The sequence below is a fragment of the Monodelphis domestica genome, chromosome 3 (genome assembly GCF_027887165.1).
Source record: "Monodelphis domestica isolate mMonDom1 chromosome 3, mMonDom1.pri, whole genome shotgun sequence".
NCBI lineage: Eukaryota > Metazoa > Chordata > Mammalia > Didelphimorphia > Didelphidae > Monodelphis > Monodelphis domestica.
Genome location: NC_077229.1, coordinates 459,903,368 through 459,917,964, shown reverse-complemented (window position 1 = coordinate 459,917,964; position 14,597 = coordinate 459,903,368). Strand labels below are relative to the sequence as shown.

Below are 14,597 nucleotides of genomic sequence, written 5' to 3'. Positions count from 1 at the left end.
ATAGGATCATAGTGTCAGATTTAGACAAATTTCCATCTAGAACAACCATATCAGCAGAATAGCTCCTAGAAACAGACAAGGAAGAGGCCTCAGAAGTCATCTATCTAGTCTAACTGCTCATTGGACAAATGGGGGAATGGAGGTCCTAAGAAAGAAAATGACCTTTTCAAAGTAACACAAGGAATAGGTGGAAGGGCCAGGTTTTAAACTCAGGTCCTCTGACTCCAAATCCACAGGGTTTAAAGATCATGTGTAGGGTTATTCAACTTGTAAGTGTCAGAGACAGGTATAGAATCCAGTTGTCCCTGATTCCATGTTTGGTGCCCATCCATTTAATGACTTCTCTGTTGCATACAAAACAATGTGCTCAGTACTATAGATACGATGTCAGAGCTTTTATAATAATCAGGCAATAGATACGGAGGGAAATACCCTTTCAGTTGATTTTTTTTAATGCTAGTGAGATGTTTTAACAAGAAATTTATGTTTATCTGTCTCCACTGTGATTAATCTTTTCATTTTTAATCTCACAGCCATATGCTTAAATCAGCTTTAACCAGTTCACAAGAGACAATAGCTAAATTTTCCAAACAAGAATTTCCATCTCAGAAAACCATTATTGCTACAAATCAGAGCTTATTCTATTGTTTTGTTGATATTGTAGTCTTTGGAAAGTGTTAATAACACAGATTAAACTTAAAATTATGTGTACATTTTTTCTGGAGATTTTAATTGTTTAACACACTATATTCCTCCATGAATTTTGCTCGTTTTCAAAAAGAATTCAACAGAAGGTCCAAGGAATAAAATCATCAGTATACTGTACAACTGATGGCTCAAAAGTATTAATAATAATTAATAAAATGTCATTTATGTGGCATTTTAAGTTTTGCAATGTATTTTGCATCCATTCTCATTTACATCTTACATTTACATTACATTACATCTATGACATATCTGCAAAGATCCTCCTAAGTAAATAACTCAGAGAGGGAAAGATACTCTTACCTTTGGGCTTATACCCACTGTGCTCTAACTGTGTCAACCATCCCAGAGGACAATTGAATCATATGTATAAGAGAGTAGATAAAAGCTAGAGGAGGAAAAATTAATTATTCACTAATAGCACAGGAGCATTCTGGGGAACTGGTTCCTTTTGGAATAGTCATATTTGTAGTTATAGGCCCCTATGTATGTAATTGAGTTGTCTGGGTAGCAGTAGGGAACAATTGTGATTGGAGACCTCAGGACAGCTTGCCCCTATCTTGGAGAGTCAGCTTTAAGGATTTCTATTATTGTCCTGGATAATTTAAATTGACTATCAATGATTATAATATTCCCACAATGTTTCTGTTTCATAGAGGGTCATAGGAAGATGACATTTGGCTATTAGTTAAAGCAAATCACCCTCTATTATCCTTAACAAATGTTTGTTGTGTCAAGGATGTGCAGAACCCACATCTTGTGGGGAGAAAAGGTAGGTAGACATGAACTCTGACTTAGTGGAGGTTACATTCTGGCAGGGAAATATGATACATGCAGAGAGGGCTATAATAAACAATCATACCCAAATGTATAAGTCACATGAAAGGAGCCATGTGAATTGGAGAAAGGTCTATGCTAGGGAAAAATTCTTGAAGGGGAAGGCTTTTAAATTGGACTTTAAAGTTTATACAGAAACCAAGTTTAGGTGAGTCATTGTCATTGTCACATTGTCAAAATCCCAGTTGGAAAGTAAAAGCAGAAAAGGAAAGGAAAGGAAAGGAAAGGAAAGGAAAGGAAAGGAAAGGAAAGGAAAGGAAAGGAAAGGAAAGGAAAGGAAAGGAAAGGAAAGGAAAGGAAAGGAAAGGAAAGGAAAGGAAAGGAAAGGAAAGGAAAGGAAAGGAAAGGAAAGGAAAGGAAAGGAAAGGAAAGGAAAGGAAAGGAAAGGAAAAGAAAAAAGAAATACATCACATCTTAGTTTTAGGAAACAAAAAATGACAAAATATAGGAAGTAGGAAAATTTTAAAGAGAGCTTTAAAAGGGTATAATCCACAAAGACCCTGGAGATGTTTTGATATCTTATTTGAAACCCAAGCCAATTGGGGCCTCAAGATTAGAAACATCAATTATTAAAAAAAAAAACTCTTTGTGGATAATTTTTAGAATCAAGGGGTTTCTTTGGGGGGAGACAATATGAAAAAAAAATGTTAAACCCAGTTGAGAAAAGGGAAATTCACAAAGTATAACTTTATAGAGACAAAAAAAAAGACTTTGCAAAATCACTTGATATACATAAAAGGGAAGAAACCAACTCAAGAATCAGAACTTGATGATTTGAGGGCCAAGTGTAGGCTCAGATATAGGAAAGATATAAATGGTTTATTAATTAAATCAAGTTTTTATCTTGGCCTTTATAAAGAAGGAAGATATTGCTCCTGGAATGGATGGAGTAGAGATAAAATATTAACTATTATCTATTTGTAACCTATACCATGTATGTAGCATTATTCAAGTTGATTAACCTGATAACCTCAAGTTGATGGACCTCAGTTTCCTCATCTGTTAAATAAAGATGTTAAGCTGCATGACTAAGATTCAAGCTTAAAATCTAAATTCCTGTTATCCTATCAAATAGTTAATACCCAAAATGTTTAAACCAGATTAGTGAAAATAAATACAATCATATCTCTGGGAGCAGATGGCACCTATGTGAGCAATTCTGAAGAAATTAGAGGATAAATTTGGGGAATACTTAACAATATATGTGTGTGTATGTGTGTGTGTGTGTGTGTGTGTGTGTGTGTGTGTGTGTGTGTGTGTGTGTGTGTAGTTGTTGGGCACCAGTTAGCGGAATAAAGTGAAATATAGTCTTATGGTAATGAACTGAGACAGAGAGCCTGCAATGGACAGAAAATTGGACATACCCATCAAATGATTCATAGAACAACCTAAGAATGACAAATGAAATTAATACAAAATGCTTTGAGAAAACTGAGAAAAAAATGGTCATTTTTAGGTAAGGACATTGTGGTGATAATTTCTGTATTTGCATAGCCTATTCAACATAATAATTGTTAGGTAGATGATAAAAAACATTAGCATTTCATCTATAGCTTGGGACAAGAGGAACAATTATACAGTACCAGCTTTGTGGTGAGAAATTCTTATAAATATTATGCTTTTTTCATAACAACTTGTTAGGAAGGTGCTATAATCAACTCCCTTTTGTATTTGATACTAAGTAAAAAGAGGTGATGTGACTTATCCAGGATCACATGACTATTAAATATATGAGGTCAAATTTGAATTCAGGTCTTCCTGTCTTTATGCCTAGTGTTCTGCCCATTTGCCTCTAGATGATGAATTGAGTCAATGAGAGGTGAATTGATGGACTCATGAGTCATACAACTAGTATCTTAAAGGGACTAAATTCAAACTCATGTCATCTAAGTCCTGACCTGGTATTCTCCCACTACATCAAGTTACATTTAATCTAAGCAGTTGTAGAAAGAGAAGGTTTCAATGGGTAAAGAGCATTCAGGAATGCAAGATAGTATAAGGCAAATTATAACAAAGTAAAAATGCAGAACTACTGTTTATCATGAGAACTGTGTACAGTGAATATTCCAAATAAGTGAGATATAGAGTACATGAAGTATTTGTTCAGTCATTCCCGTTCTGCCTGATTCTTTGTCACCCCACTTGAGGTTTTCTTGGCAAAGATACTGCGGTGGTTTGCCATTTCCTTCCTAGCTCATTTTATAGATCAGAAAACTGAAGCAAACAGGGTTCAGCAACTTGTCCAGGGTCACACAACTAGTGTCTGAGGCCAGACTTGAACTCAGATATTGCTGACTTTCTGTCTGGCATTTTATTGACTCTGCCATCGAGTTGTCCCAATAGGATGTATTTAGTGTAAAAGAAGAATGACAAAGTAGGTTTGGGCTAGAGAGACCTTGAATGCCTGCAACATTCATTTATACTTTATTTAGTAAGCAATGAAAAATTCTTCAGAGAGAAATGATGAGATCAGAGCAGTCATTTAGATTACTTTGGCAATTTTACGAATGGGAAAGTGAAAGACCATAGGAAAGAAGCCCATTTAAGAGACTGCTCTAGTAATAAAGTGATACCTGACCTGCTTGCAGATGTTATGGAAGATTAGGGACATATATGAGAGAAATCAAGCCAGCTGAACCAATAGGATTTGCCAAGGATCAGAAAAGAGACAAAGATTCTAGAATGGATAAACCCACAATCTGGTCCAGCAGAATAATGTAGTGTCCTGAATCTATTCCCCCCCTTAAAATTGGGGGAAGGAGGGAGAAAACAGTTAATTACAGAACATTTGATATCAATACAGAATATATGATATAATAAAGCAATGCTTTATTTCCCTTTAATTATATATAATTTTCCCTATGAACATTAACATTCAGGTTTTAATTAAATGAGATTTGTACAAATTGAGGTCAGGTTCCATTTAGATTGCTAGCAGTATTAATCACAGGGCAAATAGGCTCCCAACATTTAAAATATGGTTACTTTAGTCCAGTGTACAAATCCTCCTCTTTAATTTACATATCTTTCTCCAACTTTGCATTTTTCCAGGATTACCACATTTAGAAATGGTTTGCTGATGTACCCAATTCAAAATAATTGCAAGGTTTTTAAGAATGATGCATGCACTGAAGCATGCTCAAATATGGAATAAAATGGTGTGGTTTTTAATGTAGTCACCACAAAGGTAAACAATAACATGGTGATATTTCTTTGAAATTAGATAGACAGTACTTTGCTTTTTTAAAAGAGCCATTACAGAAAGCAAATGTAAAGGAATTTGGGGGAAAAAAAGAGTAATGTCTCCTGAGCTAAGAATGGCAGTTAACTTTCTTCACCTTGACAAATAAGATTCTAGTTTATCCACTGATAAAGGTGTTAATTGCTGTTCTTTAGAATCTGATACCCTTAATTATAATTTGCTTTAGTGTTGGTAGTAGCTCTGGACTGCTAAAAAAATAACCATGAGGTTTAAAGGTTGATTTATCTCAATGATTAGAGTTTCTTTCAAATGTTCTTTTAATAGTGTTTATTGTGTTAAAGAATTGAAGGATCTAATGAAGCAAAGAGCAATCTTGCATTTCATTAATACTCCATAAAACGTCCCTTGATTGTGATCTCATTGCTGACTATGAAAGCTTCCTTGTGCTGTCAGCTTTGAAAGGGAGCAAAATCTGGCTTTGCTTTTTGTTCACTACAAATTTCATCTTGAATGTGAGATAATATATATTTCCTTTTATTTATCTGAACATTTCAGTGCATTTCATACATCTTTGACTCAATTTTCCTCATGTCTGCTTGTCTAATTCTGTGTGACTGTAGTGGAAATTGTGAATTTGTCCGACTGGGCACATTAAACAGCAAAATAGGATACAATTATTGTTTTACAGATGGGAATAAAAGGGAGGTTAAATGGCCGATTCATAGTCATACTAATGGAATAGAATTAACTGTACACAATCTTTACTAGTGTATTTTCCTGTTATAGATTATTCTCATCATTTTAAGAGAAAATTAATAAATGCTATCTCCACTTAATATTTCCCACCTCCTCTCTCCATCCTCTTTTTTGATTCAAAACATCTGTGATAACTGCCAGCAGGAGGTCATTGAGGTCCTTAAGAACAATAGTCAGTTTCATAGCCAGAGGCAGGACTTAGCCCTTAGGGAATAATTTGAATGAAATGAAATATTCTTTCTCTTTGCAGGATGGAACAAGGACTAAGTTACAGAAATTGTTTACCACTGACTTTAAATGACTGAGGGAAAGGAACTCTTATTCCTGCACATAACTACCCCTCTTATATCTTACCCTTTTCCTCTCTATTTTGTAACTAACCAATCCTCTAATTTGAAACTTGAAAGGAAAGGAAATATTTCATTAATGTTGAAACCACAGTCGACTGTCTGTCACAGACCATATTAGTAATGTGGCATCATAACTGACATTTACATAACAGTTTAAGGTTTGCAAAGTGCTTTACATACATTATTGCATTTGATCTTTACAAATCCCTTTTAAGGTATACATTATTATTATATTATTTTGCAGATGAGGAGGCTCAGAGGATAAATGAGTTGCCTAGAGTTAAACTGCTATAGCAAGTTACTGAAGGTGAATTTAAACTCAGTTCTACCTGAGGCAGTGCACTCACTACCCACTATATCACCTAGCTGCCTCTATACTTTCCTCTACATATCCTACTCATCCCATATGTCATTATTCCTTCAGTATGCCATTCATACTTGCAATTTTAAATTGTTACTCAGACAGACTCTTGCCTAGAATACTCTGTCTTCTTTTCACCATGGTACGATCTATTATTCCTATAGGATCAATTCATATCTCATCTCTTCCTGAGATAAATTGCAAACCCTTATAGATGGTAGTGTGTCTTATAGTCTTATACATTTTACCATGGTAGCATACACGCAAACCCTCAAATATTTGTTGGTGATAATGTGAGACTTACAGACCTTTGATCTCTGTATCTGACTTAAAATTAGGATTGAAGAGACTTCAGATACAGGCCTCTATAAATCTAAAAAAGGAAATAAGGATCTTCATTTGGAGAAAAGGAAATTTAGAAAGCAAAGAATGACTGCCTTCAGAAATTAACAGTTTTCCTTATTAGACTTATGAAAGAATTAAGGAAGAGGTGAAGCAACTTGTACATAGATCACTTAGCTAAGTAAGGTTAGAGGCAAAACTTAAACCTCAATCTTAATGACTAGGTCCAATCCTCTATGCACTAGACCACAGTCTTCTCTCACTTGCTCTACTTGGCCACAGAGGGAGAGAAATAAGAGTATTTGGTGGGAAGATAATTTTCATCTTAAACATAAGAAAAACCTGCTCATTCTCAAGAGATGGAAAACACTATTGCATGAATTATTGTGTTTCCTGTATGAATGTTTTATCACTTTAAGAGAGTTATTTGTGATTGCAATGTGTGTGTGTCATAGAGACAGATGCACCTTATGCAGTTGACTTAACTTAAAACAGTGTCTTACATTTGTCAGCCACCTAAGGAATTAATTGTTAAATTAGATCAATTTTATCCATTGCTTACTGCCTATTTATTTTGGTCATCATATTACCTCAGTTTTCTCATTTGAAAAATGAAAACATTGGACAAGATGAATTTTAAAGCTTCCATCTCACTCAAATTCTATAGTCCTATGAATTATAAATGGGGTCAGTGAGGGGGAAAGAAGGAGATATGGTGCTTTAGTGTTGCCATCATTGACTGGAGAAGAGAGATTGAAGGAAAGAATTGCTATAAAAGATGTGAAATGTATCTATTCAACTGCAAAACTTGGAGCCTGTAGCCTCTTAACTGGTCTTCCTTCTGAATTGACATTTAGAGTGTAATCATTTGAAAATTTAAGTCAACAAGTGTGTGCAAAATGCATTGTTGGCACTGTGCTTAAGCACCAAGAAAAGCAAAAACAGTCTCTTCCCTCAGGAGCACCCCGTCTAATGATGGGGATAACATGATAGGATCATGGACCAAAATATATTCAGGACAAATAGAAGACCAGAAAGAATTCTTTAGTATTAAGGGAGCCTGAGAAAGGCATGGAATACTTCCTATTTCTATATCTCTAACTTTAGAAAATAAAGAACCTAATTTATAAATCATGATTACTTATTACTTGAATATCAGCTTCTTAACATGTCCCTGTTCCAAAAAAAAGTAAAAACATATTATGATACATTTCAGAGAGGCTCTATAATGTCAGATTTTACATGTGTGTTTGTGTATGTGTGTGTAATTCATATTAACATTACCACCTTCTCTTATTACATTAATCTATTGTGGATACTATCAGTCCATCATTTTACTTCTTCTTGACTCATGGAGCCTTAAAAGTAGCATCCTTTTAGATTAAATACATAATCATCTCACCTCCCTCCATAAATTACATAATAGCCTTAGAAAAATAGGAAATATCAGTACAATTTAGCTAAAGAAGTGATATCTGGTTCGAAGTGGGAAGCAAGATTGGATAATTGTCTATTTTATCCTCATTTGGGTTTTTAAATTAAGAGGTTATTTTTTTAGATGTAGATATTAGTTCAAGGGAAGAGATTTCTACATCATTAAATTTAATTTTCGAACTAATATGTTTCTTGTTAAGTACATATAAAATGAGTTCAACTATAGTTTTAATAATTATGAAGCCAACATTCAGTATATTTGGTTACTTATTCAGCTTTCCTATCACAATCTTACTTCACAATGGCATAGTTTCCTCCATACTTTCCCCAACTTTTTCTATATTAGACATATATTGAATACTCAAAGAAGAACTGAGGAAACTATACTTGTCTCAGTTAATAAAAGATAAAATTTTGTGGTTTAATCATTTTTAGTCATGTCTGGCATTTTGCATTTTGTGATCCCATTTGGGATTTTCTTTCTCCAGGTCATTTTACTGATGACAAAACAGGCAAAAATAGTTAAGCTACTTGCTTAGGGTCACATAGCTTGGAAATGTCTGTGACCAAATTAGAATTCAGAAAAATAATTTTTTTCCTGCCTCCAGGCCTACCACTATATCTACTGTGCCACCTAGCTGCCCTTTGGAAGGATCAGTTTTGTTTGTTTTATATACTAAGACTATCATTTTCTCTTAATTTGTGTGCTGTTGACATATTTGAACATCAAAGAGTGAGGTTCCTAAACTTTAGAAGGTTTATAATAGAATGAAGAGCCTATTTTTCTTCCTAAATTTATTATGCTTAGGAAATAACTAGTTTTAGTTCTTAACTCCAGTTTTCTTCTCAGCCCATTCATCAAAGGAGAACTATTAAGAAACAAACAGCTCTGTCAGTTAGAATTTTAATGAATTAAGATGAAATGATACAGTCTTAGTTGGCAGCTATTGCTGCGGGGTAAATTTCTACATGTTGGAAGTAATATTAATTTATCCCATGATTAGGATTAATTTGTTTTATTTAATTTTATGGGTACGGCGAACATTTCTAAAATATTTGTGTTTATTTTAGAAATCCAACCATTGTATGTGAACTCTTTCTTTAAAAAATGATTGTTAATATATTTGTTTGACTGCCTTTTTCATCTTTTTAGATTCTTAAAGAAGAAAAATACACCACATAGAAAAAAAAAACACCCAAATGTTTTGAGACTAATAGAAATCGTATGGGTATTTAAATAATGTATTATCTATGGTCCTTAAAGGAGATTTATGTTTTTCTGTAATCCACATTTTCCCCTCTGAGAATTCATTTCTTCTACTCTCTACTTTTTTATTAGATATAAATGAATGTGAATCAGAGCCCTGTAAGAATGGAGGGATCTGTACTGATCTTGTTGCCAACTACTCTTGTGAGTGCCCTGGTGAATTTATGGGAAGAAACTGCCAGTATAGTAAGTATCACAAATATACTTTTTAATCATGTCTGTTCCATGTATGATAGAAAAAATGCCAAAATACTGACAGATAACAAAAGAAAAAAGCTTGATGATGATGTTTATGTTTGCTTCTAGAGAATATTCAATGATGTGAATTTCAATATTTCAAATTAATGTTTACATTACTAATGTGAGTAATTATTTTAGCTATATTTCATTTAATGAACTCATGATGTTCCTTCTTTCTCACCCTCTATTCTATCCTCCCATTTCTCTAGTTTTCAAATTAGAAAAAAGAAAAATACTAGAAGCATTTCTTCAGAATATGATAAAATGACACTTAGTGAGAGGTAGGATGAGGAGGCAAAAGGATAGAATAAACATTGACTTTGAACTTAAAGAGGACTACAATTTAAATCCTGGCTCTGCCACATGACTTCAGAGAACTTGGCCACCTTGCTACACCTCCATGGGCTTCATTTCCCTAATTCATAAAATGAGATTTATCTAGATGATCTCTATAGTCTTCTGTAGTAAAAAGACCACTGACAAGAATTCAGAAGACTAATGTTCTCCAAATTTTGGTCTGCTATTACTATCTACAAGACATTGAATATGTGACTTAAAGGCACAGCAGTTTATGAAGCCTAGAAAATTTACAGTGGGTTAGATCTTGAGTGGAAGACCTGGGTTAGAAACCATGTTTTTATGACTGAACAAATCACTTTACTTTACTAGGCTTTAGTTTCCTCTTTTGTAAAATGACCTCTGATGTCATTTCCAACTTGAAATGTATGTTATTGCCCTGTCTACCTCACAGCACGTTACAAAAAATCAAATATTAATTAACTCCATAATATGTCAAGAATTTGCTATATAAAATATATTGATATTATTGAAGTTTAAAGTATAATTAATCCACCTAGTTTTGAAGAGATTTATTTTTTAAAAGTATAATACTTAAAATACAAGGTGAAAGAAGGTAGGAGGGAAATGGGAAATACTTACGGAGATAACAGTAGAGAATGAACAGAATTTAACTCTCTTTGTCTCTGTCTTCCCCTCTCCCTCTGCCCTTGCTTCTGCTTCTCTTTCCCTCATTGGGGAAGGAGAGGAAAATGAAATAAATAGAAGGTCAGAGTCTGGAGTGTTATAAAGACAGATGAAAGAAGTTTGTGGTAAGGGAGGCAGGGGATGTAGGGCTAGCAGGGAAGGAGAATGGGAAGAAAGAAATGAAAAGGACAGAGAATTCAAAGACCAGGTTTGAAGACTATTAAATTATGTCTTTGCTGGGAAATTCGCTAATATATGTATATTTATTTAAAATAAAGATATTCATGGAACTTTATTTACTTTTACATGGATTACTTTATTTACTTTTACCCTCAAAATAAAGGTAATGAAGGGGAGAATAATGTTCCTAGAAGCATATGTTAAAATCTGGAAGGTTCTTCATATAGTTTAAGTAATGACTATTCTTTTTTACAGACGAGGAAACCAAAGTCTAGGGAGGTTAAATATCTTGGTCATGATGACTTAGAAGATGAAGTCAGAATGTAAGCTTAGTTTCTCCAAATTCAATTCCAACATTCTTCTCATTGTACCATTCTGACTTTGCAGAGCTGATGCAATAGGTAAATGAATGTGGAAGACAAATTGTGTCCACATTTTCACAAAGACAGCTACTATTTAGAACAGCCTAGTATGCAAACTATGACTTGACTGTTTATTAGTTTTGATTACCATTGATGCATCTTTAGATTCAAAGGCATTAGATATTCATCAGTGACTGTAAAATTGGAAAAACAAATAAAATTTCTATTTTTATTCATAGGATATATCTGCTACCCAGCTAATTATTTTAAAACCTTTCTTTGCTTAACCATCTTAATAATGGTTAGGATGATAGTGATGACTGATCCAAGCTATTGTCCATGTTGGAAATTATGATAATCAGAAATATTGACAAATTTTTATGTTGTCGCTTATCATTTTATGTGCTATTCTTTCTAGCTCTCCATCAATGAGAAGAGATTTGTTTTCTTTACTCCTATATATCACTAACTTGGTTATTTTCTTCTTGCACTTTGCCTTCACACTTTAAATAGTATTACAGTCCTAGCTTGATGCATACTTGTAAGGGAAATGATATAACTGTCCCTTTCATTTGATTTCTATTAATTATGTTGAAATTGATTTTTGTCTTTTGGCTCTATTTATTAAATGTATCCATTAGTTTCTGACTTAAAAAATAATTACTCTTTACATTTAAGCAATCTAGATAATCCTATCAAATTCCTTTTAAAAATAAGGTTGTGGGTCCATTACTCTAATCTATCCTTTTCATCAGTGTACATTCTAGAGAACCATAGTGCTATTTGGAATTTGTGTCATAAGGCTTTCTAATTACTCCATTATAATAGTCATTACAAAATACAGAAACCTAATCAAATATTTGTTAGTAATAAGTTAGGTTAAACATAAATTTTGTAACTTCATTGATTGTCCCAAATTTATGTAGAATATTCTGGCAATTGGTTGGCATACACCATCTCTTCTGGTGGTCAGAATACTATCTAGAATGTATTGACTTTGAAGCTTTTTTCTAATAAGTTTTATTATTTTTTTTGAAATTGAACTTTTACATGATGAACCCAATTCAGTCTTCTAAGTGAAGCCGTGATTTAGAGCCCCATGATACTCCTAAATGATAAAACCCTCAGTATTCAACAGGGCCTTTTTCTTAAAGAGCATGACAGAAAAAATTATGATTAACTAGAATGAGCAAATCTAGCCTCCATGGAATAGAAGGTTCCTTGCCATGTACATTTAACAAAACATGATGTGATAATGAAAAGTAATAGCAATAGAAATAGACAGGTCCTTAGTTCCTTAATCTAAAAGGATATTTCAGTGCTTCCATATATTGGTCTATGTGTCCCACAGTACCTATGTACTAGAAACCTGCATTATCCTCCTGGGTATTTAAATGTGACATGATTAAATTCCAAGAATGAGGCTAAGATCATTCTTGTACCTAACATTGTTTTTAGAAATGAAAATGGGCCATCATAACTAAGGGCAAATCTCACAGGGAAGGTGTGTGGAATCTCTCAATTATAGTAGCAAAGAATAAGACCTTGGCAGTTACATAGAGTTTTATGAATAACTCAGAAAAAAAAAACCTCATAATAAGAAAAGTAAATTAAGAAAAAAAGGTATTCGGCTTGCCCATCTACTTCTGTCAGTGTAATATTTATTTGGAAAGATGGGGAAAATATGAAGAACAGGGGGATAGAGGAAGGTTTGTAGCAGGGAATGGAGGAGTTGAGGGGAGAGAGATGCCCCCTGCAGAGAGGAAATCAGATAAGGACTGTTTGCAGTTGAATGACTGAACTGATGTTTACCTCCCTCTATGCCTTAGAAAAGATAGTCCTCTTAGCTGACTGAGAATTCAAATAAGACAAAGTTTAATAACTAGTTTGGATTGGAGATGTATCAGAAAAGAGGAGTGAAGGATGGCCCTAAACAAGGTTGGAGCTTTTCCTAAGCTTCAGAGTGAAGCCAGGCCTCACAGGCTGGTGGAGGGTTTCTCCCACTCCCGTTCTCTGTGCAGAATCTTAGCAGTAGTCAGAAAGCAACAAGAACAATTACAAGCTTCAGAGCTGGTTGGGCCTGAATCTTCGGATTCCACTCCAGACTGGGCTGAACGAGCTCCTCCCTCCTCCAACACCAGGAAGGAAATAAAACCAGCAGGAAGGAAGTACTAGTCACAAGACCCAACTGTCACTCCCAGTTGCCCCTTCCCCCACCAACTGTCAGTCTTGACAATTTCTTCTCTCTTGATATCCCCACTGTTCCTTATTCCAACACAGTGGCAGAAAGTTTAGAACTTATTTCTAGTTTCTTTTCCACATCAGGGAATTATATCCCCATCCTATTTATTCCCTTTCTTACTTACTATGTTTTCTTATGGAAAAACATACATAATTCTCATTTTAGTTCCTGACCAAATAGGTAACCATTACAAAAAAATGTCCTTCTATAATGGAAATTCTTCTAATGAATTGGAATATAAATTCCAAAACAAACTGCTTTACTCTTTTGTATTATTTGCCTTAGCTGTATATGTTTATATGTCCAGTAAGAGATAGATCTCTTCAGAAATTTTATGATAATGGGATTTATAAATTATTATGGGTCACATAAAAATATGGTAGGATGATATAACTTCTTATCTTTCTCCTCATTTCTTCAATAGATTGGACTGAACATTATCAGGAGAGGAAGTAGGGTCACTTTCTCTTGACTGTTATAGCCCAGGGGAAGCCATATTAATGATTTATTACTTAAATAATATGTGGGGGATAGAGCACTCTGGAATATGCCTCACCTACTCTTTTTTCCTTCCTCCCCCCTCACCACACCTAAGTAAGGAAACCTAGAAAGAATCAAATAGATGCTTATTAAGTGTCTTCTATGTGACAGGCATTATGCTGGCCCCAGGGGAAACAAATTCAAAAAATAAAACAATTCCTATTCACAAAGTGTTTGCATTCTAATTATTCAGAAAACAAATAGAATTTAAAATATCTGCAGAATGAATATAAAGTGATTAAATTCATATATATACAAAATAATTAAGTATCAGAGAGTTTGGAAAGGACAGAACTGGTAATTGGGGGAAATAAGGAAAGGCTTCAGGCAAAAAAAAAGGTTGGTTTAGCTACTTCTTTTTTTTTAATAATATTTTATTTGATCATTTCCAAGCATTATTCATTAGAGACAAAGATCATTTTCTTTTCCTCCCCCGCTCCAAAGCCGACGCATGATTCCACTGCGTATCACATGTGTTCTTGATTCGCACCCATTGCCATATTGTTAGTATTTGCATTAGAGTCTTCGTTTAGAGTCTCTCCTCTGACATGTCCCCTCAACCCCTGTAGTCAAGCAGTTGCTTTTCCTCTGTGTTTCTACTCCCACAGTTTGTTCTCTGCTTATGGATAATGTTTTTCTCCTAGATCCCTGCAGATTGTTCAGGGACATTATACCACCACTAATGGAGAAGTCCATTACATTCGATTGTACCACAGTGTATCAGTCTCTGTGTACAATGTTCTCCTGGGGGTTAGCTACTTCTTAAAGGAAGAGAGACTTTATGAGGCCCCAGAA

The 14,597-nt window shown here is 34.2% G+C and overlaps 1 protein-coding gene across 2 annotated transcripts in view; it reads left to right on the top strand.

Moving 5' to 3' along the window:
- Positions 1–14,597, top strand: part of EDIL3 (EGF like repeats and discoidin domains 3) — a 703,912-nt gene that overhangs the window by 396,725 nt on the left and 292,590 nt on the right. For both annotated transcript variants that reach the window (XM_056824616.1, XM_056824617.1), the window contains one exon: positions 9,327–9,440. In XM_056824616.1, coding sequence (XP_056680594.1) covers positions 9,327–9,440 — 114 coding nt within the window. The remainder of the gene's footprint in view (positions 1–9,326; positions 9,441–14,597) is intronic.